The 27,392-nt window shown below is 35.3% G+C and overlaps 1 protein-coding gene across 2 annotated transcripts; it reads left to right on the forward strand.

Annotated features, from left to right (window-relative positions):
• The first annotated feature begins 1,022 nt into the window (after window positions 1-1,022).
• LOC110025415 (heme-binding-like protein At3g10130, chloroplastic) lies at window positions 1,023-27,392 on the forward strand. 2 transcript variants are annotated; one of them, XM_020725877.1, is made up of 9 exons: window positions 1,023-1,297; window positions 1,421-1,510; window positions 12,520-12,590; window positions 13,012-13,113; window positions 26,055-26,159; window positions 26,257-26,386; window positions 26,644-26,753; window positions 26,838-26,937; window positions 27,318-27,392. In XM_020725877.1, exons 1-8 carry the CDS (start codon window positions 1,102-1,104, stop codon window positions 26,907-26,909), a joined length of 876 nt encoding a protein of 291 aa, XP_020581536.1. In that variant the 5' UTR covers window positions 1,023-1,101; the 3' UTR covers window positions 26,910-26,937; window positions 27,318-27,392. The 2 variants fall into 2 exon arrangements, with proteins under 2 accessions (XP_020581536.1, XP_020581535.1); XM_020725876.1 differs by lacking the exon at window positions 27,318-27,392 and having other exon boundaries at window positions 1,024-1,297; window positions 26,838-27,123.

Below are 27,392 nucleotides of genomic sequence, written 5' to 3' on the forward strand. Positions count from 1 at the left end.
TTTTGTATTTATCTGCATAATATTTTAAGTATTTCAATTAGGGGTGGGAGTGAGTCGAGTTGATTCGTGAACCTGATTGTAGGGCTGTGAAATTGGTTTGAAGATCGTGAATCGCTCGAAAATTGGATCAAACCAATTGAGCTGACTTGTGAGCCAAATTAAAAGGATTGAATTTATTTTGATACGATTTGGATCTGTCCTTGGCTTAAATCGGGATTAGATCGGGATTGAAATAAATTCTTATGTATTTACATATATATACACCTAATTTTTTAGTTTTACATGCGAAATGTACTGATAGTTTAGTTGTTGAGGTTTTTATTGCTTCAACGGAGTGACAAGGGTTCGAAAATTGAATCGGTCCACACTTGATCATATTGAAATATACTAGGTCGATCTACGATCCGATTTCGATATGTTAAAAAATGTTTCGATCAAATTTCGAGCCGGCCTTGTATCAGCTTTAAATCGGGTTCACACCCATATCTGCTCGAGCTATAAGCGGATCATTAACTGAGCTCGATGAGCTTACAAGTCAAGCTCAAGTTAGCACTGACTCGATTTGTTAACTTGTAAGCCGGCTCTTTTTAAAAAAAATATTAATATAAAATATATTCAAATTATACTATATTTAAAATTTTATTTTAAAAGTATTAAAAATATTTTAAAAAAATATTAAATATTCTTTTTATTTTTCTCATAATTATCCATTATATTTATTATTTTATTATAGCATTATCTTAAAATAAATTTTTTTTCTCTTTTTCAAAATAAACAAGCGGTCTCGAATTCATTGATTTAAGATCGGGTTCTGAGTTCAAGCTTTATAAAATTAAGAAGCTTTACAATCCTATTCTCAACAATATTAAAATACGTGTATGAAAATATATATCTTTTTGTTAAAAAATAAATATTAGGAATATTTTATTATGCGATTTAAAACTTTTGAATATTGTATAAATAAATATTAGATGCATAAATTTATACAATTGTTCTGTACCAAGCCAAGTCGTCAGAACACCGCAGTTCTTGTAGCTATATTTGATTATAGTCTCGTCTCGCGATAAATTCCCCGTAGCATACGATACATAAGAGTAGTAAATGATGCTCGTGGTAGTGACGCCAATCTCGATCCCTCGCCCTCCAAAACCCGCGCCGGGTACCCGACGATCGCCGGTAAAGATATTGGCCGCGGTGGAAAGAGGGGACAGAACTCCTGGGATTCTGCCGGCCCTTGATACCCGGTCCTCCCTTGTTCTAGCCCTCGCCTCTCAAGCATTTTCCCAAACCCAGCGAGGTACGCTAAAACGATACCGCTAGCGATTTCTTTCTAAGAAGTTGCTGGAAAATCCAGTCTCATCTTGTTCTACATCGTCTTCTTCTTCTTTTTCTTTCTTTTTTTATTTGGATTTTGATACAGTATTAGGTGATTTGGTGGGCGAAACTGCGAAGTATGCGATTCCGCGGAGATTTGAACCCCCCCGTAATTTCGAGGAAGCTTTGATGGCAGGTAAATCTTTATATTCCGTTTTGTGTAGACATTTTGTTTTTCATGCAATTATAATCCATTTGAGATTGAGATGAATGATTAGAAAACAATTTTACATAAAAGTAGAGCTCTAAGCGAGTTGGTATTCATGATGAAGGGCTGGCTGATATTTCAACTATAATTCTCTTATATTTTTTTAAATTACTGAACATAGTTTATGATATTTGATTTTTATTTATTATTTTTGGGATGAAGAGGGCAGAGACTCGATTAATTGAATAAAAAGCGGGCTATCATCAAGGATTGTAAATAGACATAATGTAGCGCCATGTTAACAAGCCAGAAAAACATGTAATACCTAGGAGACAATGAAGCAAAACTAAAGTGGTGAGGCTGGAGAGTGGGAATTTAGCGAAGCCGACATTATATGTACAATCAAGAGAAGCCATTAGGGAGGGGAGCTGTGAATAGTTGAATTAGGCTTAACAATATTTTTCAACCACCCATAAAAGTGCAAAACAGAAGCAGTAATCACAAAAAGCAAAAAGAGAAGATAAAAAAGACATTTAAGCAAAACTAGAGCCCACCAAAATTTCGGTTCAGTCTGTTTGGTTTTATCAAAACTGTGATTGGTTCAATTTTTTGGATTTTGGTTGTAATTGGTTTGACCGATTTGAAAATCGATCCATCCAAACTGAACAAATGCTCACCTCTACATGTCATCTATCTCATCCATCATCTTGAAAGGCGTTCTTAGAAAATAAGCCTGAATTATATTCATTTGATTCATCATTATTAGTTATTAGTCATTCTTTGTGTTGTGCCATTTAACCTTCTTGAAAAACATTTATTGCGTCAACTCTAATTTTGCATAAATCTTCGTAGTCAACTTTAAATAATCATTCCCTTGCCATCTTCAAAATAAGTTGTCTCAAAGAGTTATTTTAAATACAAAGAAAGAGAGCGATCACTTGCGGACTATGCAAATATAACTCATGATAATATCAAACCAGAGAATAATAACTTGCCTCTTTATGAACCATCAACAATGGAGAGAAATTTCGAAGCCCTCCATAAATACACCAAACAATATGGCTTGCTCAAATCACTGATATTGCAAGTGATTATGACAGTGCAATCAGTTATTTAAACCATACTTCACTAACTTCAATATAAAACCACATTTAAATTCTCAACCAAACCGAAACATGCTGCTCAGATAACTGAAAATAAAAGGAACGAACCCCCATAAGCAAATAGCTCATGAGGATCAATTTACAAATATTATTCACATGGATTTTATTGAAAAGGAGAACAAACTTTGAAAGATGGGCTAATAAACAGTAGCAGAGCTTACCATGAAACAAATAGCACAAAATAGTAGCTTAACTCTTGTTCAAACTAAAAATGACTTACTGAAGACTTATCATAGAACAAACAAGCACAATCGTAGCCTGGTTCAAGCCTTGCGACAATATTCCACCTCTCATTTCTTTTCTCTTTATTTTATTTTTATTTTTTTAAGCCAACATTTTTATATGAACTAGCATTAGAGGGGATATGAAATAGGGGAGAAAAGAGAAGGGAAGAGACTACCTCTTGAAGCCAAGCCCAAAGGGAATGCAAGAACAAGCCTAGAAAATTTTCAGCAGCATTTGCCCCTCACACCAAAATTTTTGCCAACCAAAAAAACTTACCCCAAGTGGGGTTTTTATAGCCAGGGGAGAGAAGTGTTTACCTCTACCTATCCGGGCGGTGAGCCGAGCGCGACAAGGACGGGGCGAGTGGCGACAAGGGGCGGCAGAGAGCGTGGCGAGGGTAGGTGGTGCAGGTGGAAGCTTTTAGCCAGGGCATGGGGAGAGGGACCTCCGACTGAAGCTTCACGAGGAGAGGAGAGTGCGTTTGACTCGGCTAGGGTTTGCGGCCGGGTCGGTTTCGCTAACGGGAAGGAAGGGGACGGACGGGTGTTTTGCGTACGTGAGTTTATGTATTTTACTTTTTTTCACTTGTTTTTTTAATATTTCACTTAAAATTTGCCAATTCAAACACAACTCAAACCTGCACGAAATCATATCAAAATAGATGTCATTCCTAGCTAAAATTGATGTTTCAGACACGTCAAAGTGGTCTATTTTGTCATTCGAGGCAGTTCGGTCAACCTCGTCGACGATCGAGTCAAAATACGTCCAATTTAATTTTATTTGAAGTTTTCTAAGCACTAAGAGGAAAGAAGAGTCTCGTAACTCCCTAAGAGTTCATTTTGAAACCTCCATAGGTTGTTCCCAACCATCCCCACGAGTTGGGGAAGGCTCAGGACCATCCCTAGGAGTTTGCTCAAGAATTCAAAAGGGTGTATTGAGTGGGCCAAACGAAATTGGTAGGTTCAAGTGAGTGTGTGGATGACTGGACCAACCAAAGTTGTCCTAGGGTTTGCAAACCTTATGAGAACTCATGCTTGAATCCTCACAAGTTGGTCATAACCTTCCAAGCGTTTGAGGTTTATGACCATCCATATGGGGTTCCAAAGAGAGCTAGGAAATTATTTGAATTTCTATGTAGGTGGGTTTCATTTCTAGTCTTCTAGAATAGTTAAAGGAAAAATCATATAGCTAGATCCTAAGCACTAAGAGGAAAGAAAGATCTCACCAATAATGAGGTCAAAACCAACTCGACCCGGTAGACTGATCACTAAGGTCTGACCGGCCCCACGGCCTAATCGGCTGAACAAGTAGGTTCGATCGGCTGCGCCTGCCCGATCGACCGATCACGTAGGTTCGATCGACAACCCTGGTCAACCGATCACGTATGCTTGACCGACCACCCCAATCCGGTCAATCGATCACTTAGGTTCGGCCGCCTCAACCTGGTTGATCGACCACCTAGGTCCGACAAGCGGCCCCGACCCGGTCTACCGATCAATTTGGTCCAACTAGTTGTCTTGACCTGGTTGGCCAATTAATTTGGTATAGTCGGGCACCTTAGCCCGACTGAGCCCGTTGGTTACGTTGCCCGACTGAGCCCGTTGGTTACGTTGCCCCGGGTTGATCATCTCGGTCCACCCATCGGGTCGGACAACCGATTCCACTTGCATAGTGTGTATATTACATGTGCATTAGTATTGATTACATGATCTTGCATTAGCACATTCGTCACTTGCACTCTTGTCTTGCACCTTTGAGCATGTTCCCTCATATGCTCGCAACGAGTTTTTATGCCTCCTATCGGCACATTACTGTATATATCTGCTTCGTGGCATTCTTATGTCACTTAACATCACGTCATAAGTGGTTCGCACTTACACTTGTGCACTTCCGCATGATTGTCTTGCATGACATTTTGCATGCCCATGACTTGTATGTTTAAAGTTGTGTGCATTTGGATTGGTGCCTCACACACTTAATCCACACATTCACATATTATGTGACCAGACGGTTTGCATATCAAGCCCACCCAGTGTGTAATTATCCCCAGTGAGAATCACTTCACCTTCTCTTCTTACGACATTGCATCAGACTGTCGTAGGTCATCATTTGGGCTGTTGCCTCTACGACACTCCCACTTTTTGAGTCACTATCTCCATGACACACAAATTTGTTGGGTTGCTGCCTTCCCGACACGCCTGCCCTTTTGGGTCACTGCTTCTATGACACACTTACTTTGGTTCGTTGCCCTTACGATATGCCCACTCTTTTGGATCAGTATCTCCACGGCACACCCATCCTTTAAGTTGCTGCCTCCACGACATACCCACTCTTTCGAGTCATTGCAACCAGTGCACACTCAACATTTCAAGTCACTGCATTCACGACACACCCGCCCTTTTAGGTCACGGTCACTACGACACACCCATCCTTTAAACTGTTGCTTCACGGTGCACCCATACTTTCGGGTCACTGTCTCCATGATACACCCATCATGTTGGTCACTGCCTCCAGGACACACCTATTTCTTTAGGCCACTGTCTTCATGGCACGCCAGCTCCTGAATTACTGCCTCTACGACACACTGTTTTATCGTATGATTGTTTGTATTTGCATTTGTATGCTTGCATGGATAGCAAGCCATGCTCGATAAGTGAGTGACCCCCCATGTTGGTCGCGATGTCATAACGAACATTGCTCACCAGATGAATCCCGGTGAGCAATACGAGTTATCACATAAGAATTAAAACGAGTATAATTGTGCTAAGGATTCAAGAGATCTAACTCATGTTGTCTTGCATGTTACGGGTTTGTATTTAATGACCCTTATTTTAAAACAAAAAAAAAAATATATTTTCGACTTGTTACATTTGCCATAATTTTAAAATTATGCATGTAGCAAGTTTGACCATATGTAAGACCAATTCTTTTCAAAATTCATTATGGGTGACACCCTTTAAATCTCTTTGATTTTTAGGATGTGACCGGTATCGCGACCCAGTCAAAGTCATACATACCCGGAGACTTAACCTGAGCACTTAAATGATGGTTAGGACACCTTCTTGTTTGATTGTGTGCTAGGTTAGAATTGGGATGCTATATAGTATTTTCGACGCCTCTTGCTACTGTTTTCTGTTGATTTGATTGATCTAACTAAGCGTCACTTTTATGTCTTTTTGGTGTGCTTGCATGTTTGATATTTATGATAATATATTAGGGCGTTCTTCTGCTGCACACACACATCTACCATTAAAGAGATAGCGCGTGATGATTTATACTAACATTTTGCTTTCAGGTGGCATTTAATTCCTCCGATAAAAAGTCACGGCTCATTGTATGCTGCATGTTTGTCTGCTTTCCCGTTAACATTGTTTTCATGCAGGTTCAATTCTTTTTTTCTCTTTTTCCTCTGTGTTTTTAGAGTTCTATGAGAGTCTTGTATTCGAAATAAGGTACGTGCACGAGTTTCGAGACGCCATGGGATGAAACCACATGACGGGGACCAGGAGCAGCAGATTCGTGTCCCTACCTTAATTTTAAATCTTATTTATGTATAAAATTAGGACCAGACGTGTACTTATGCGGTGTCTGCCCGTCTTTTTCTTTTCTGGGATATGTTGCTGACCTAGCGACACCAGCCTTTCATTATTTTTTGCTTGTTTACTGTCTTTTTTACATGTTTATATGCTTGAATTTTTTTCTTTTATTTATTTTTGATTGATCTAGGGTTCTACAAAAATTATAATCTAGGCACATTAAGGATCTTAAAATATAAATTTTATACTCAAAATTCTAATAATAAAAGATTAAGATAATTAAAGTTTTAGGAGTAAAATTGTCAGGACTTCAAAAATCTGTTTTTATTTGCTTGCATAGATTTTAGACCGGATTTAAAATGAGTTGCATAACATTACCTTAACCTAAGTCTTAATTAATAGGGCCTTCACACTTAGGGATATATAACTTCATCATTTGTATGTCCTGAGGAGAACTATTCGTGTTTCTCTAACCTGACTGACTCAACATAGATGTATATTTAGGTGGTTATTTAGTGCGCATAGGTCGTTAGTGGTCTCTCCCACCCAGATGAGGTGTAAATCCTTTTGTTGGAGTGTTTCCAACTTTATAGTTGGACTTCCATCTCTCTTCTTTCCAGCGGCATCCTCGCCACTTCGACGAGTATATGTCTTACCACTTGGAGCATCACCTGATAGTTATATGATAATGTTTTGTTCCTTTGACCTTAAGACTATCGAGATTCCCGCGAACAACGCAATTCACGGAATGTTGCCCAGGGATTTTTGGACGTGTTGGGTCGGCTACCTTCGCGACTAGGTAAAATTAGACTTCTAATGGCTTAGTATGACGGGTCCATGGTGCCCTGACTTGATTACCTCTACTTGTTAGGGACCACTCCATTCCTTTGACTATTCACTTTGAGCCCTGTCACTCCTCTTGCTGTCGTTGATATCATCTTGATAGCCCGATTATCGATGAGCTGCCCACAGTTCGGGATATGATGATTTATCTTCTGCCCTTATGGCCCAGATATGCTTTGAAGTATTTGGATTCCCCGTCAGAATGATTCGGTTGTTTTGCACGCTCCGTATGCCGATGAGTTCGTTACCTATGTGGGACTGTGAGAGACTCACTCTCCGCCCCATGACTCAATGGGAGCTTTGAAGGCATCGAAACATTCCCATGCGAAATAAACATCCTTTGATAATCCTGTGCTAGTTGTTACTTTAAATTTAAGCAAAACTCTTTGGATTAAGAGTATTCTTGGACAATCTCGAAAATGCAATTAACAAAGTGAGATACGTTTCCTTGGGAACACTCTAAACCCCATAACAGACAAACACATCTGAATCGCTGGTTGTGGGTGGTCTATATAGGTATTCTTTCGCGGATATTGGTTAAAGTCGCTTCTGCCTAATCTTGATTGGGCAGACATAGTCGACCTATCTTTGCAAGCTTTATCGCATATAAGCTCTCCACGTTCTCTTTTTCTCATTTGTCGTCTTTGTCGTATGCCCGTCTTTTCAAATTCCTCTCTTTTTTTGATCATTCACATGATCTAGAAGAGGGACTTATTCAAAAAAAAGAAGTATACGACGATGGACAAACTGACTATTCTCTTAGAAATAAAAAGAGAAAGGAACAAAACATAAATATTAAATAATAGTTTCCAATTGAGCATTATGTTGGATTTTTCAACAACGAGCTGTTAGAAATTGGTGCGTTTACATGCACACCGTACAATTCTTATGTATTTACACATCTAACACCCAAGCAATTACATTTATATGCCTATCACTCAAATTTTTAAAATCATATAAAAAATATCACTATCACTATCTTTTTAAAATTGAAATACATTTTTTCATGCACATGTTTATGAGACTTAGGTGTTATAAGTATAAATATCAAATCTTGGTTGTTAGATATGTAAATACATAAGAATTGTGTGGTAGGTATGCAAATTTCCCTTGAAATTTTATATTGATGATGCTCTTGATTCTAGTACTGGCTAAATATCTAGTCTCTCCTGCTGTATTTCATGCAGCAAACATGTGAAAGCATCATAAGCTATATTATTGGAATTGTTGTTAGTTTTTATCATTTTGAAATTACACGTCATTAAATAATAGCTTTGGGGATGGACCTAGATATCGGAAACATATCACCAACCATCCTATTTATTCTTTTTTCTTATCAAGCATCTTCTTCTATAGTTTGTTGAGGCTAAATATCTATGCATTTGTTTGATAATGTTTCTCAATTGTAGGCATATTCTGTAGGCTACTGAAGCTGTGTAAACGGCCTGATAATTTGATACGTTACATGTTACTTTTACGGTTGGGAAAAATAATTATAGTTTAATGCTAAGGGACTGTTTGGGTGACAGTTTTAGTAGTGTTTACTAAAATAAATACATGAATATTAAAAATTTTGATGTTTGGTAAGCTATAAAGTAAAAATACTATGAATTTAGCATTCATGATAAGGGGCTTTTGTGTGTAAATTAATTATGCTCGAATCGAGCAAAAATTGAGTTCACCCGCTGAGCAAATCCTTTCGTCCCCGCTCTCGTGAAATCTCTCTCTTTCTTATGGGATATTTCGGCGAAACGCCCTAACGGCCCCATTAAATCCAAAACTCCTCTCCCATTTCGAAGTACTCGCTGGCATTACGTAATTCTCCACACTCTTCTTCTCTGCTTGCCTCACTTCGCTCTTCTCTATTGCTTCTCTTGCTCTCTCTCTCTTTCTCCTTCTGTGGTACGCAAACGACAAGCCAAGGATGAAGCGTGCCGAAGCCCCTTTGCCCCTTCTCTTTTTATCGGTTCACACGAGCAGGAAGAGGCCAAAGATCTAACCTTCTCGAGCCACCACAACACACTCCGGCCCTAAGGTAACCCAAAATCTCCTTTTTTGCTCTTTATTTCGCATATGGCAGGTTCCCATTCTTCTAATCGAACAAGACTTATCTTCCTTTTCAAATAGTTGGAGACTTGTCTTTTACCGCCACTCCCATGCTTCCTCACTCATTGTGAATTAAAAAATTTCTATCTCTTTCATTGTTTCCCTGTACCCCAATCTTTTGATGAAATATAAAACTTGATTTTTTCTGTGATCCACTATCCATTCCAAAGTCTGAAAGGAAATTTGAAGATTTAGGAAGAGAGAAGTGGTTCATCATTTGAGTTCCTCCTAAGCTACTCTCAACTGATAAGTTGCTGCATACTCAAACTAAATGTAAATATAAAAATGAATCAACAGTATAGTCTAAACGGATTGAGGAAGTTAGAAGTAATGTTGGTTCTTTAGGTTCCTGATCATAGAATCTTTTTGTTTTGTTAATTTAGAGATTTAATATAATATTGAACCCAAATTTGTTCGTGAATCACACCCAATGAATAAAGTGTAGAGATAAGAGAATATATTAGCATGCAAGTCCTTTTCTTTTTGTATTGATCCTCTCCCCTTCACTGTTTTTGTATTTATAGAAATCATTTGTACAAGGTTGGTTGTGCCCTTAATATTTTGGTTGTTGGCAGACGTTTGTCAGCATGGCTCAGACGAATCATCTTTTAGTTAGCACGTTCTCAATAAGTCTTCTCTCCATCTACTATCCTCTGAGTGGTCACCATCCGTTTCGGTGGATCCCCTAGTCTATCGGTTTTCGAGATGGATGATTCCTGGGTGGGTCAACTTCTAGCTGGTCGGTTGACAATCTTTCTTCCGGTTCTTTCTCGTTCGACCCTTCGGTGAAGAAAGTTGTGGTGAAGAAGAGAAGGCTCTCACATCAGGTCAGGTAGGTTCTTTCAGGACGGTCCAAAAGAGTGTTGAGCCAGTCGCCGCAAGCGCCAGGCCAATTGCTAGAAGCACCCAACAAGTAGCCGCCTGTATACGATCGACCGATGTGGCCTAAGGCTTAATGGCCCAGCCTATTGTGCTGCCCCAAGCTTGAAAGGGGACCAAATTGCCCCATCACCCATTAGTGCTCCCTCGTTGTTGCGACTTCATCTGTAGGAGCCTACTGTGTCCGACTTGCTAAGGAAGATGGGTGTGTAGGTGTTTTTTACGGACGACTCTTTTTATGCTTTTGATATGATTGTCTCAGGTACGGAGGGCGACGGTGTCAACCAAGCTTAAGCGAGGCTCCTACAATGTCGATAGGGATTGAAAAGAAAGCGACGGAGGGAGACGGTTGAGGGCGGCATGGTTGATCATCCTAAAAACCTCTTGCTCTCCTCGGAGTAGTTCAGGTGGATCACGGGGAAAGCGACGGTGAGACTTGAGTAGTTCAGGTGGATCACAGGGAGTTAGCCCACCGATTGGGTGAGATTGAGGTTTCTTTGCACACGAAGCTGGTTTCCAACATGGCTCGGAGGCGCATGCCTTGTCAGCGCGCACGATGTAGCTGGAAGAGATCACGGCTCTTAAAATTTTTGAATGAAACCAAAAACATGAGATTCCGACAATTTACTAGCAAGTTATCCTAAAAATAGCTATGACTCGTAAGGATGATGACCAAAGACTGACTCCTGCTGAGGAAAGCTTTTAATGATAAAGGAAGACTTACATACATACCATGCAATGCCTAATTATTTATATATCTAACACCTAAACTTATATTTTTACATGCATGTCTTAATCCAAGCTATTATCCATGGTAGTATAGTTTATTCCATGTTTAGGTTTGAATGTACGTGCAATTGTCGATTTTTTTCTGGGAATTGTTCTTCATGTTCTTCACATCTATGTACTTCATGTGCTATGGAATGATAGCAGTAGGCTCAACTCTCAATTAGAACATCACCTCCATAGTTTCTTCAGCATTTTATGGACTGTGGAACATCTTCTCTGGCTTTATTATACCACGGCTATTAAATTCTATTTCATTGTCATACTAACACCATTCTTTATTGTTGAGCTAGCAATATTTTTTATTCATGAGGTGCAACATAACTTACAAATATTGTCTATACAAGTTTAATGAAATTATTGGTCTTTTTAATTTTTTTTTTTAAATGAAAATTATGTAGCAAGTGTTTGATGCAAATCTTATGAAATATTATATAATTTTTTTTAATTTAATATATTTTTGGAAAATAAATTTAATTTTAAAATATTATATAAAAAAATGACTTTAAATATTAAATATATAAGCTTAGAAAAAATTAAATGATATATAGCTAGTTAACATGAAAAATAAAAACCATGCATTCCATTTCGCCACAATTAAACAGTTCATAAGTATTTAAAATACATTTACTTTATTTTACCTGCATCTAACTAAACAGAAAAAAAAATGGTATCATAAAATTTTATAAATTATATCACCATTAAATAATATGATTAAATTTAATTTTATCATTAATTTTGTGTTTTTATGTATTAAACTCCCTAAACCTTAAACCCTAAATCCTAAAATCCCAGACCTTAAACTCTAAACCCTAAGAACTCCCCTAAACCCCAGCATTCTAAAACCTAAAGCTTTAATCCTAAAAGCTTAAAACCCTAAAACATAAACTCCTAAACTCTAAACCCTAAACCTTAAATAAACCTTAAACCCTTTTAAAAAAAAAAAAAAAAACCCTAAACCTTAAATCCTATGCCCTAAACTCTTCCTATGACATTTGACTTTATTTAATGCCAAGTGTCAATTGATTTGCTTTGCATGGAAAGTAAATTTTAAGTTTTTGCAGCTGCTAAGTTTTGATCAGTTAAAATTCTCAGTTTAGATTATTGTTGATAACACATACAAAACCACGTAGTATTTCTAATTCATTAAAGAGTTATCCTGTATGATTTATTTTTAAGCACAACTTCACAACTGCTGGACAGTTCGATGAATATTTAACAACCTTCTAGTTCAATGTAAACAATAACATTGAAATGATTAACGTTTATGCATGCATGGGGAGTTTGCAAGGAACTTCTTTTACTTTCTAACTTATGCATCCACTTTTCTTTCAACCAGTTTGTTAAGTCTAATTGTTTTGTATCTAAATCCTTGTTAAAAAAAAAAGAAAAAAAAATGAAAAAATCCTTCTTATATTTATATTAATTGTTTTTTCTCTATTTTTTTGCATTTTGAAAGTTCCGGATCTTGAGACCATCAGTTTTCGGCTTGTAAAACAAACTGATCAATATGTGATCAGAGAAGTGGAGGTATCTTCCATTCTTTTTTTTTTCTTTTTGTTCATAAGCTTTTTTTTAAGCATTTTTAGTTAAGAATTGATGAACACGATTAGCAATTATTTTTTTTGGGCTTCTATTTGATATCATTTTGCAGACTGAAAGTACAGTGAGGTGTGAGCAAGGTTTTGCACACGATGGGTTTAAATTGAGAGTATCTTTGATAACTTTGTTAGCTTTTTGGCAAATGTTATTCATCATGATGTCTGCAAAACTTTTGTTTCTGCAAAATTCATTATCATTATACAGCTCATATTCGACTTAAGTTTATCCTTAACATATTCTTAAATATATGGCTTCTTACTTTTAAAGTATATGTGATTGCTTGCAGTGCCATTGCACACTCCTTAATCTTCCAATTCTAGAATTCCTTTACGATTTATTTTTATGACAGCCTTACCATGTTGCTGAAACAACCATACCAGGGAAGGATGGTTTCAACTTTAGTGGCGCTTCTCAAGCATTCAATGCATTAGCTGCATATCTATTTGGCAAGGTATAATATGCTGTTTCGAATTCCATTCTCAAGATTTTACCTTTTAGGCTTTGGTTTGGAGAAATTAAACTGAAAGAAAATATTGTTTCTAATTCTCTTCATTCCTATAAATTAGACTACAAATAAGATACTTAATTAGCATGACTGAAAATATTAATAAATTAGAAAAATAATTATTTATGCTTTATTTGGACAATTTTGATTAAATAAATCACTCAATTGTACGTTATTGATTGTTTTCTATGTCATGATTAAAGTCCTCCAGTGGACGGCAAGCAATTCATGCATAACTCTGTTTGTCATCTTATGGCTGTGGCACTAAATCATCTGTCTTTATCTCTCCTAAAGATTATTAGGATTGTGTTTGTCTTTCATTATTCGCTGGAAACAAAATGTTTATCTTTGTTTTTTCAAAGAACCCATGAAGTCTGTCTTCTTGTTTTCATATTGCTTCGCTCAGCCAACCAACAACAATTCATCATTATCTATTGTATTGTTTGGAAGATCTGTGAGGATCCATGGAGAGCTTGTATGGATCGTGCTCATTCATGCGTTTAAACAAGTGTTTGCCCTCATGATAATCTTTACTATTGCTGCTTGCATTGAAGCTTGCTTGTCGCCTGATTCCTCTATGCCAAATCTCATTTTTGTGTGATCCCAATATTGTCGAAGCCCGTCTTCTGGCCACCTCCTTTACGTCATAAGAACATTTTGCTTGCAAAGACCTACCCCCTCTTGCTCATATTTTGTGCACTGAGCCAGTGAATCGTTGAGGAGATTTGCCTCCCTTGCCACACATATATTTCAACCACTATTTACCCTTCTATCTTCCCTCACTCATGTGAAGGTTTGTTTTTGTGCTTGCACAATAGCCACATTATTTGCATTTTTTATTCACCCTTTTTTCAAAAGTTGAGTTGATTGTTTTGTTTGATTAAATTGTGTTCCAAATCGAGACCATCCACTCGACCACTTACCCCACATGCGTTGTTTGAACTAAGGGTTTACCCATCTCTTAACAGGATCCAATCTATTAGCATGGCAAATGCGTCAAATATGACAACAAATAATTTGATTTGTTTTTTGATGGGCGGCTCACAAGTACAATCTATTTATGGAAATTTTAATTTTGATTATTTCTATGTGAAAGGAATTATGTGAACTTATTGATGGGTGTGATCCCACACTATTTGAATTGCCAAAATTATCTGAGTGACGAAATAAATTTGCAAGTGTTATGGCTTGGATCTTAGGATCCATTGATCATACAACTTATTTCAATCTAAGATCATGTATGATAGTCAAATTTGTGTGGGAGTATTTACGAAAATTATACAATAAAGATATTTTAGCTAAACATTTTCAATTAGAATGCGAGATTGCGAGATTGGTAATTAATCCTAAGGAAGCCTCTTAATTCATGATTATTTCTTTTTGCTTCAAAATTTATGAATGAATTGGTAAATATAATTTATTCTATAATATTATCTCATTTTATTTTGGTTGTTCCAGTGGTTCACGAACAAATCAAAATAGATCAATTCTTGATCTTGCATTTTAGGTTGTTTGTTTTAATTTGATGAGTTCCCTTCTATGGATGAATGCTTAAGAGAACTAATTCGTGACTTTTGACACAAATTATGCTTTAATAACATCAAATGCATGAAAATGTTGTTGCATACTTTGCCCATAGGATGAATAAGGGAAATGATATGTGACATACATAATACTATACTCATAAAGATTTTAGACATATTGTTGTCAAGTATCAAAATAAATATCACAATTATTTTAAAAATCATATGTACATGATTAAAAAGTGTTGAAAATATTTTCAGAATCAATAGCCAAATTCTAATTAGGCAACTGTGACTAGTCAAGTTGTTGGTTTAGCAATGGTAGACAAACTTAAGGTAATTCCTAAATCTCTTTAGCAATTAATTATTAAAGCCCTATCAACTTTGAGGATTTGAGGTATGAATACTCTTTTTTTACTAGTTTGTGAATTTTGATGCTTTGAATCATATGATTGATACTTCTTCTTCCTATTATCGCACTATATCATGGATAATCTTCTATTCAAATTGCTAATTATTGTAAATTACCTATCAAATTGAGAGAGATATTAAGCATTTTGTGAAAGAAATTTTCATATCTTGAACGCTCTCTAATAATCTCGACTCAATTAGAAAAATAATAGATAATAATTGTGATGTTTTATTTTCTTGTAATGGCTACATTGTGCAATATTAGCCGATAGAGAAAAGACTCATAGGGACTATTTTCCTTATATCCTTCTATCTCTAAGGTTATTTATTGACTTGCACTACATAAAATCAAAATAATATGCTCCTATCCATGTTCCCCTATCTCTACGGTTATTCGTTATTTTGTACTATATAAAATCAAAATAATGCACTCTATCTCTAAGGCCATTGAAATATTACTATTTTATCTCATTTAATGAACTTCAATTTGTTGAGAAAGAAATATGAATTTACTTCTTATCTTCACTTAATGCTCAACATGTAAAATAAGGAAAAGCAAGTCCTTTTTCATCACATGATATTTATGCCAAAATATAATTATGATTTAATTCAGAGTGATGTATGTGGTATTACTTTTATTATTTCACTCGCAAATTACAAACATCTCTCGACATTCATCAATTATTATAACAAGAAATTTGAAGTGTTTTTTGTCTGAGAGTTGAGACTCAATTTTGATCTCACATCAAAACACTGGGATCTGACTCTATGGGAGAATATATGTCACTTCAATTTCATGATTTTCTTTAAAACAAGGGATTTTCTTCTCAATGATTAATGTACAAATTGCCATCTCTTAAATGTTGTTTGAACTTTTTCGCTGGATTTTTAAGTTACATCTAAATTCTGAGACATATAGCGACTTATCTAATTAATAGATTTTCTATCATATATTGAAATTTGAATCATCTTATTATCTTCTCTTTAGGAAGCATCTGAACTACAATCATTTTTACACATTTGATTGTGTTTACGTTGTCCATCTACCAGCACATGAAATTTTATAAAAATTTAGCTTAATCTATTAACAATGCATTTTTTGCTACAAAATCCTTATAAAGGTTATACTTGTTATGATCTAGGCTCTAAAAATTATGAATCTTTCATTATACTATATTTTTTGAGTATTGTGATGGGGAAACTATATTTCTTCTTATTGCTTAGTTGAAAGCATATTTTACATATTTATATACACTTCTATCTCTATAGATTAGGAATATCTCTAATATAAAAAAAATTCTGTAATTAGATCTTCTCAAATTAGGTTACCTAATATCAAGCTTCCTAATATAGAAGTATTATGAATCTTTCGTTTTACTATATTTTTGAATATCGTGATGGGAAAACTATATTTCTTCTTCTTGCTTAGTTGAAAGCATATGTTACATATTTATATGCACTTCTATCTCTATCGATTAGGAATATCTCTAAAAAATCCTGTAATTAGATCTTCTCAAATTAGGTCACCTAATATCCCCGAAGCTGGAACATGGATATTTATCAGGCCCAACTTACAAATATAAGTGATCATAGCTTCATTTTGGGCCTTTGTGAAAATGTCTCATGGTTGTTCCTCAATTTTTGGATGAGTTGTAGAAATAAAGTTTTGTCAAATCTTGTCATGAACAAAATGACAATCTATCTCAATATGCTTAGTTTGTTCATGGAAGATAGTGTTTCAAACAATATAAATTGTAGCTTGGTTATCACACTACAACTTTGCTGGAACCGTCATCTCATAACCCATTTTAGTTAGGAATTGGGAAACCCACATCAATTCACTCGAAGCTTGTGCCATTGCTTGATAATCGGATTCTGTATTGGATCGTGACACTACATTTTATTTTTTTTACTCTTCCATGAGACCAAATTACCACCAACAAAATAACAATATCTAGTAGCGAATCTCTAATCAATCTTAGCATTTACCTAAAATCTCCATAAAAGAAATTTTCAATATTTCTATGCCTATGATCCTGATATAAAAGCTTTTTTTGAGGAGCTCTTTTGAGGTAACATAGTGTTTGTTTCAGAGCTGACCAATAATGGACTGTGAAGGAAGACATGAACTGACTTGTAGTGCGAACTGAATACGCAATGTCAGGGCGAGTCACTGTGAGAGCTTAATTTTTCCACTAATTTTTTTATATTTTTTAAAATTATTAAAAGGCTCTCTATCTTTGATAAGTTACTGATTAGGAAGCATCAGAGTCATTGTGAGGCAGTTTTAATTTTTTTACCAATTTTTTTGTTTTTTGAATTAAATCCAATACAAACTTCCACGAGATAGAAAAATACCCTTCTTGTTCTTTTTTGATATATCAATCCCAAAGTAGTACTTGAAGGTACCCAGATCTTTAGTGTTGAACTAATTTTGAAGAAATGATTTCAAGGATAAGAATTCTTACACATCATTTCCAGTAATAATAGTGTTATCAACTTACAACACCAACAAATTGATCCCAGAAGCAGATTTCTTGTAGTATACAACACGATCACTTTTACTCTTCTGCATCCTAAACTCTTCTACTAGACTATGCACTTGGGCTTTGCTTCAATCCATATAGCGACTTCTGAAGACATATTTTCCCAGACTCCCCCTGAGTAACAAACCTAGGAGGTTGCTCCATGTAAACCTCTTCTAAAAAATCATCATGCAAGAGACATTCTTTGCATTAAGTTGGTATAGGAGCCGATTATTCATTGTAACTAAGGATATGACTAGGCGAACAAAAGTCAATTTAGCTACCGGAGAGAACGTGTCCAGGTAGTCAACCCCATAAATTTGAGCATAGCCCTTAACAACCAACCGAGTTTTAGGACGTGCTAAAGATCCTTTTGAATGAAACTTAACTGCAAATAACCATTTACAACCAAGAAATTTTTTAGCAAAGGGTAATTCAACCAGTACCCAAGTTTCATTTTCAGTTAAGACATACATTTCATCAAGCATCGCAGCTTGCCACCAAAAATGAGATAGGGATTGCTGAACAGATCTCGAGGCCTCAACAGAGTCGAGGAAGTAATAAACGAGAAAGAAGTAGAAGATAACTAATCATAGTTAACACAAGAGGAATTTCAATAGACGTATTGATGTTCACCTCCTCGAAGAGCAATAGGTAAATCAAAATCACTAGGAGGATCAAACGAAGAAGATGATGCTGATGCGGGACTAGGGTCAGGGGAATGAGGTCTTCTAGTGCAAATAATTGTGATATGTTATGAAGCACAGACACGGACGCGGCACGACACGACACGATACTGGAACACGATATAATTGAAAAAAATAAGATATGACATGTCATGGACATATTTTTATACTTAATTAATCATTAATATAAAAATAATATATTTTCATTATTCTTTATTAAAAATGTCACAATGCAAGGTATACAATAATACAATTTAACTTCATAAATTTAATTTTTTTTATAATACCTCATGCTTATGAAAATTAGTTTTTAAAATTTGGTATAATATATTTCGAAAAAGTTCATCCAACTTATAATCTAACTTATCTACTAAAATTTAAAAAATCCTTTGATTATAAAGAGGGATTTACTAATGTCTGACTTCGAAAAAATATTGGATTCACATTTGATGCTTGATTTTGATGAATGTTAGAGGGAGCTTAAATATGATGAGAGATGATACAATTTCGAGTATGAGGTATAAATAAGGTCTGTTGGGACTATTCGAGCGCAGCATGAATGAGAGAGACAGAGCAGTGCTCACATGTAGAGCAACGCGATCGCCTCAGCTATAGACGACCTAGTAACTTTTTCGTGGGTTTTTCTTCCCCAAAGTAATAAGAGCAGAAAGTCGTAGTCTTCTGCAATAAATATAGTTTGCATATTGAGCCTTCTGGTCGAGCTTTCTTTACAATTTTCTTCATTTTGTTCAAAAATCAGTAAACAATTTTTTTAGCACAATTTGATAATCTTTATAAATAACTATAAATTGCAAGGGTTATTACCTCTCAAGCGGATACATCCAACAATACTGAATTAAACCGCTAATTAATACATCGTGTGTTAGATGTACCGGCAGATGCTCCATGAAGTCAAAAAAATCAAATGAGAATATTCTTTCAAGCTTGCACAATATTATTGGAATGCTTGCTTCTAACTGTCGCACGATATCAAATTTTAAATGAGTTGCACATAAATCCCTGAAGCGCACACTAATTTTAATCAATAGATTAAGCATTTTGTTTGGCAAACAGCTTAACACTGTTGGTATCAGATTATGCAGGAAAATATGACATTCATGACTTTTCATTTCAAATATCTTTTCTGCTCCCATATCAACATAACGATTCAAATTTGAACCATATTTGCTAGAGAATTTTAATGTTTGGAACCACTCATAAATTGATCTTCGTTGCGTCAATGTAAAATAATATTTTACTGAGGCTTTATAAGTTTGTCAAGAATAGTTTCCTGTATCTTTAACTCCTTTCCATTGCAAATATCCTTCAAATTCACTCTGACATTTACTTTATCCTTAGATTTGTCTTTAATATCCATCATAGTGTTAAAGATATTATCAAAGAAAATTTTCTCTGTATTTATGATGTTAAATTATGTCTGATCATATTATTCTTATGGTAAAACAGGTCCAAAAACATAAGCATTTTTGTCCAATTATGAGTAACACCAAAGTCTGGTTTACGATGTGAAGAAAGTTCGAGACATTCAGTGATCTTTGGAATTTTACCAACAATCCGGAATAAATCATTTCCAACTACTGTTTGAGGTGACACTAATGTCTCAATTTTCTTTTTTGTGAAAGCTTAGTTATTTTTCTTGAATGATATTCAACATTTAAAAAATATGCTTGACAGTCAAGCCATAAAATTTTTGTCATGTTGAAACGAAACTAACTTTCTCGTAGTGCTCAACCCAGATAACATTCCATATGCCGAAAAATCACATATTGTACACATTAATGATGCTTTCATTAAAAAAATAGTTTATGGAATTTCATATGTCATGACACCTCTTTCCCAAAGAATTTGCAGCTCATCTATTAACGTTTGCAAATATACATCAATCTCACCTTTAGGGCTACTAGAAGTTAATATAATCAATGTCAGGAATAAGTGACATTATCATGCACATCTCAAGTGGAAGATTGTATGATGTAATGATCACTGATCAATAAGAGTATCGCGATGCGGTATGACTGTTCGTGAGAAATCACAAAGCATAACTCAAGTCTAACGTTACGTGCCTCCGCAACAAATTCAGGATGCGTGCGATTAAAATATCTCTATTCCTCTCCATCCGCAGGATGACTTATTGAATTGATTTCATTTGATCTGCTACGATGCCACATCATATGTAGAGTAATATGCATAGAGAAACATGGTTTCTGAACATGTGAAATAAGTGGTAGATAGAAGAGATGCTTGTATGAAACTTTAATCTGTCTTTTATTTTTTTTAATGTGAGTTTGAATCTAGGAGAGTGAAAGAACCTGCACTGAGTTTTTGTTGCACTGGACTTATAAAATAACATACATCCGTTTACACAATTAATCTTCTGTGATTTTAACCATAACTTTGAGAATTGCTTTTTCGTTATGTATAAATCTTTTAGAACTAAATTTTTTTTTTGGATTTGTCTCTTTCAATAATCTTGTAAACTGATTGAAACATTCACAGGACATGTTAAACTCTATTTTAATTTCAACATTTGGAGAGCTACAGATAACTCAGAATGGGATGTACAACCCTACCGTATTAGTCTTTGAATAACATTCAATAATTCATAAAACGTATGAGATCTGTCATTTGATGACTCTTTTTCCATTTGACTCCGATAATGATGTCTTACCCCAACGAAGATCATTTCTTCAAATATAATTGAGTCAAATTCAAGTTGAGAATCATATCTCGTCGAATGAGCAGAGCTGAGTTTTATAAGGTCAAACTCGTCATGTGAAGTTTAAATCCAATAATCAGTTTGAAATCCCCGACGATATAAATCATATCTGAATTTGTCAGATGTTAAGTTTGCTCAATTTTTGTGTTTTGGACTTGAACACCGAAACCTACGCTGATATAGGTAACTCAAAAGTTAAAATGTAGTTGTTATAAAAGTGTCAACATTATTCAAGAACTATTCAGTGATTCTTTTTCTATTTGGATAAAATTTATTTTACATTCATGATCTTGTATGAATATCCCTTGAAAACAAATATCCTTGAGGAATTGTTATTATGAAAGGAGCAAGGAGAATGCATAAATGAGGATATCAATAGAAGAATAAAAAGGTTTGTTTGACACTCTGAACATCTACCCTCCTAACTTGGTCATCAAATGGTCAACCACCAAATCGTCTTAACACAATTCTCTTTAATCTTGTTTGCCACCGGGGGCCAATAAAAACATAAGATTTTTGTGCTAGGTTTGTCATTTTGCATTTAAAAAAGGAGCATTTACATGTTTAGCACACAATTCTTATGTTTTTACATATCTCAAACGTAACATGCATATTTACACACAGGGATAATCACAACATAATTCACGAAATATTGCTATTTACAAAATCTTTCACCCATTTGTTATTTTTTGAACTATTAAACTGTTGTATTTACGCGTGCCGCAATTAACCAATGAAAATTTTATAAAAGTGAAAAAACATAAGTGAGGGTTTTATGATGAATTTTCATTGTTGAGTGAGAATTTTACAGTAGTGTTTGGTTGCAACCTAGATTTATGTTAAATAGGATTTAGCAAATCCAATAAATCCAGATTTCTGGATTTATCAAATCTGTTGTTGGATTTATTAAACAGAGAGCTATGACAGATTAAATCCGCCTCGAAATAAGATTTAGTAGATTTGGATTTACGTCGTGAAACAAAAAGGAATGCGAGAAAAAAAACCGAAACTCAAAATATTTGATTTAAGAGGGCGATGGATTTTATTTTCATTTTCTTGGTGTTTGTATTGACTTAAATTAAATTCATGACTAAATCCTGCTCATAGTATGCTACGTAACACCGACTAAAAATGGATGAAAGTGTGTACTAGATTTGTAAAAGCAATGTTTCGTGTGCTATACATGTAAATGGCACTCAAAAATAATTTTTGTTCTAGGTATGCAAGTTTAACATTAAATATTAGGTTTTAAATGTGAACAAACCTAATAGATGAGCCCTAAGCATATACCAATCAAATATATTATGTATAACATAGAAAAACAAATCAAAAATTCGATTTTTTTTCCAAATACAAAAACTCAAAATGCAAAAAAACTATTTGTTCAATATAATAGAAAACATAGGGGATAATTAGAATCGTGAGTACCTCTGATTTGACTGTAAGAAGTCAATAAATCGTTCACTCTAGACAAAATACGGTCGAAGGGCTTCGACGACTTTCTTATGACCGAGCGCACACTGGAGAAGAAAATGAGGAATTTCAGCATCTGTTTGGATATAAAGATCTTTTGCGGTGGGTTTCCGACTGACGATTTTTAATAACTTAATAAGTTATAGCAAATAACAGTCAGTTAATATCACGTGAGAATTGACACGTGAACTTTCCGATGACTCGAGTCCTTCGATTTATAATTTGGTATGAACCAATTGTTTATACCGTCAGATATTAGTATTAGACCGTCGGAAAGGCTATTTATTAGTTATGTACGGATTAAACCGTCAGACATAAATATACTGTCGATAAGCTGTCATTAATTAATTAAAAAATTAATTCAAAATTTCCAACGAATAAAAGACCGTCGGTTTTAACAGTTTTTCCTATAGTGCAAGGCGATGAATTGACTATGCCATTAGTTTTTTATAAGTTGACGCTTCATCAATTGAGGCAGATGTTAATGTGATGTATATGCATTCAACTTGGTATTTATTTTTATATCAATTATTTATTATATTAATTAGGATAGAAATAAGTATAATTGTATAGCCTATCTGTAAATAGTCAAAGGTTAGGGAAAAAAATATTTTTTGCTTGATGAGGACAAATTCGATCAAGGAAACCAATAAATCACTAGCATATTTATTGTCTATTCTTTTTCATATAAATCGTTCGGAGGAAAACAAGCAATCGGTGCACAACTGTATTTTTTTCACTTCTTAACCGAACAATTGGGTAAAACTAATTTTTTAATTTAATTCTGGCACCATTTCCAATATCTCTTCATTTTATCTATTCCATTTTCTTCGATCCAATGAGATTAGTAGGATTTCTCGACATATAAATATCTAGACAGATCCAATGAATGTGAGAAAAAAACAATAGTATCCAGCAATAATCAAAGAGATTTCATAGAACCACATCATCATTGAGGCAAACGTTGGAATTTTGATACTCCTAAGGATTTTTCCAAGAGATTTTTTCGTAGATCAAGAGAGAAATTGGAATGTCTTTGTAATATACTAATGGTTCTTTACGCATGTGATTATGCTTGAGGAGATGATCAAAACAAGATTTCTGCATGTTAAACCAAAGTAAGGACGAAAATGTGCTATGATATTAACGATAATTTTCCAGGAATTTAAATGTTGGTAGAAAAACCACTTATCCACCTTCTCAAAATCGATTTCCCATCTCTGTTTCTGTCCCCTTTAAATATCTTTGGCATCCTTCTTTCCCTTCATTCATATGTGAAACCTATTTACTCCCCTTGTCTTGTGCATATCATGGATTCACATTATTACCATCAGCATGATTAACAATATAAAATTATTTGATGTTGACTTTTTGGGACCTCATTTTTGGGCTCTCTCTGTTGTATATTTTTGTTAGGTGTTAAATATATTTTGTGCAAGTTTCTTGCATAACTTCTTTACAAGTTACCTTTGATGTAGTCCCTGCTTCCCAGTCTTTTAACATCAACTTTATTTGCCAGTTTTATTTGTGCATATTTTTTCATCATTGTGCATATCGTAGTTTGTTTTCTACAATTTTCAAGATATGTTATTCCAATTATCCCTTTAATACAATTATCTATCAATTTATCATTTATAATTTTACCACACATTCATCGTAACATATCTCTCTATCTTGAATGACATCTAAAAGGAGTTTTATGTTGATTAATCCACAGGCAATGGCATTTCAGCCAGCATTTTTTTTTCTCTCCTTCAGGCCATTCTCTCTCTATCCCATTCTATTCCTCTTTTCATATTAGTTGATTCCTTCATTTCTCTATCTAGCCATGAGGTCCTCAACTCCTCATTCTCTCTTTTGTTCTCAAACCTCTCTCCCTTTGGACTATTTTTCTTCAATCTCCTCTTGCAATCTCTCTAATTTTTTTTTAATTGGTTCTTCTAATAAAATGCACTTTGCGTTGATGCGGGAGCATCTGTTTCCCGCGAGAGACCGTGCCAGAAGCGGTTCACTTGGTCCGGACGATTCACGGGCCAACCGACCCTCCTATTTGTTTGGGGTTGCCGCCCACACCTTAGTTATCTTAGTCTTATATATGTTTTTTCATTTTTAAGGGCAGTTTTGGCGTGTGTTTGTTTAGGACAGCTACCGACATCCGTTTTTCTCACTTCAAGGGTTGCATATGATAGATTGGGTGGTGTTTCAGCTGTATCTCTCTCCCGAGATAATGATTATCTTACTGTCCTCCTCCACATCCTCCCACATCGCTCCCAACTGCCCTTTCCTTCTGCAGCCGCCCATAACATCTTTTTTTTTTTTTGGCTGTTTTCTGCAGTTCATGCCTTGCAGCCCGCCTTCCCTGCCCCTTTGCTGCTGTTCCAGTTGCCCATATCCATTTCCATTGCCAATTCACTGCTGCTTTGACCACAAGAAACACCTCTCTGCAGTCTTGGCTGTTATTCTAGCCATTGTAAACCCCATCTCCGCCACCTATCCACTGTTCCAGCCCTCACCCTTTGCTGCCATCTTCCCAAACAGCCATTTCAATGCTAGCTGTTTTCTGCTTGCCAACCATCTCATCCACCGTCCCGCCACCTTCCAAACCGCCAATCACCACCACCACCCCGAGATTCACCCTAGTCATATGTGTGAGTAGTCTTAGTGTTATTTCCTATTTCAGCATGTTGCATGTCGTGTTTGTTGCGGTCTTACTCTTTCGAGTGTGTTGGTTGTAACTGTCTATTTGCCTTTAGGAACAATATTTACTTTTCTTATTGTGGTTTTGGTTAATTCTGGTATCATTTATTATCAGAACTAGCCCAACCCTAGTCATATTCTAGGCTTTATAGCATCCACCAATACCCAATCGTACATCCACACAAAAATCATTCTTTTTGCTGATTTTTCAAACCGTTCACCCAAAAATTTTCTCTTAATCTACACAAGCTCTACCTTACCTCATCCTTCTTACAAAATCTTTGCTGAATCTGCCACCCTCCAGCACAGTTTAGTTTTTGTTTGTTTGTATATGTCGTATTTTTCTTTCTATATGTGTGTTGGTTGTAAACTCCTATTGAATTTTAGTAATAATATTTATTTATTTTATTGTGGTTTGCGTTAACTCCGGTATTATGTGTTCTCCATTTGGTTGCTCTTTCTCATGACCCAAGAAAGCTTTCTACTATGAATAACAGTGCGAGAAGGAGCCCAGATGAGGGAGAAAGTAAAGAGAACAAGAAGGAAAGAACGTTAATAAAACAATCATAATGATAAGGGAGATTAACTTTATCCATCTAAGGACTCACTTTCATTACGATTGCAAAAAAACAAAGCAATATTTCTGTCCCATATGGCCCTCCATAATTACAATGGTGAATTAGTTCTGGATCGGCACTAAGATGAGGTTTCCTCTCGTACAAAAGCATGAATCACTTGTGCATAGAATCTCGTGTCTACTCCTGCACATTTGCCATCTTCATTATGATGGGCAACCCAGTAGAAAAAACTGAATCCAAGCCTTTCTGTTATACAGAATACTTCAAATAAACAAATGGAAATGACTACTCCTGTCTATACTCGTAAAGTTCGATCTGATGGAGAGAGAATGGACATGACAGCACCTGTAATAACTAAGCAGGCAAGTTTCTATCTGCATTATCTGCTGCATCATCTAAAGAGTGCTGCCATGATTGTCTCCTAGCAAGTAGAAACTGATAGATTGCAACATTGGCCAGTCAGGTGAGAAGTGGCAGATGTCATTTGTGATGCCCCGCAAGAATGGAACTAATTTGCCGTTACCAAAAGATCCTTCTGTAACGATCAAGGTGGTTCCTGGGAAAACTGTTGCAGTTTCAGCTTTTTCCGGTTGGTTTTTATGGAACTACAACTCTTCTCTCATAAAATTACAATGCTGTCATAGAAAAAGAAAAATATTTAAAAAATATTCTTTACCTGATAGTTTAGTAAATAAAATGCCGAGTATAATTCTGGCTTGTTGGTTTTGTGTCTTATGCTAACATTTCTGTAGTTTTCTGACCGACTATATTTTAAATCTTCTAATAAAACTGCAATTTTAACTTCAAAAGCATTTATGCCGAGCATGTTTTGCTGCACTTCAATAGGTTTTTTGACAGACGAAGATGTGAAACGCCGGGAATCGAAGCTACGTGATGCTCTTAAAAATGACTTTGAATTCCAAGTGAAAAGAGGCGCGATGGTTGAAATAGCGCAGGTAATGATCGAGTCTTAGTTGGGTTTATTAATATCAGATTCTCCTGAAGTCTGACTTGAAATTCTTGTTCTCATTATGTTGAAGTATAACCCTCCATTCACGCTTCCTTTTACACGCCGAAATGAAATATCATTGGAAGTTGAAAGGAAAGCATGATAGATGACCACTGGTATAAATGGAAACTGTACGTAAACTGAACTTCTATCTCATACTGAACATATTATTTTGTAGAAAATAAATAAAAATAAAAATTACGTAAACAGCATGCTTTTACACGAAGGCTGTATATTTGATGTATTTTTTTGTGGAGATGGCATATAACTTAATATATTCGAGACTATTTGATAGGCCTCTGTGTGCCCTTTTTTTGTTTAGCTTTGATGTGGAAATTGTTAATATTTACCGTATCCTTGTTCCACGTGGTAATGAAAACTACGGAATAAATTTTATATTCTTAAGAGTAGTTTCTTGTCACTTTCACGAGCTTCGTCCCAAGGCCTGTCGTTTTCATCCAACCACTTGATGCAAATTTTATTTTATTTTATTTTTTCTTTCGATGTATAGATCTTGGCAGCAACTTCCAACACTTGTACGAACCATACTTGCTGAAACCCGCAATTATCACATGATTCTCCCAGA

The sequence above is a fragment of the Phalaenopsis equestris genome, unplaced genomic scaffold (assembly GCF_001263595.1).
Source record: "Phalaenopsis equestris unplaced genomic scaffold, ASM126359v1 Scaffold000297, whole genome shotgun sequence".
Lineage (NCBI taxonomy): Eukaryota > Viridiplantae > Streptophyta > Magnoliopsida > Asparagales > Orchidaceae > Phalaenopsis > Phalaenopsis equestris.

What these genes read in the sequence shown, in the direction of transcription:
- LOC110025415 (XM_020725877.1), top strand. Translation starts at nt 1,102, where the DNA reads ATGATGCTCGTGGTAGTGACGCCAATCTCGATCCCTCGCCCTCCAAAA. An exon ending in ATTTTCCCAAACCCAGCGAG is followed by an intron (nt 1,298 to 1,420) that starts GTACGCTAAAAC and finishes ATTTTGATACAG; the next exon opens with TATTAGGTGATTTGGTGGGC. An exon ending in TGCAGTTTCAGCTTTTTCCG is followed by an intron (nt 26,387 to 26,643) that starts GTTGGTTTTTAT and finishes GCACTTCAATAG; the next exon opens with GTTTTTTGACAGACGAAGAT.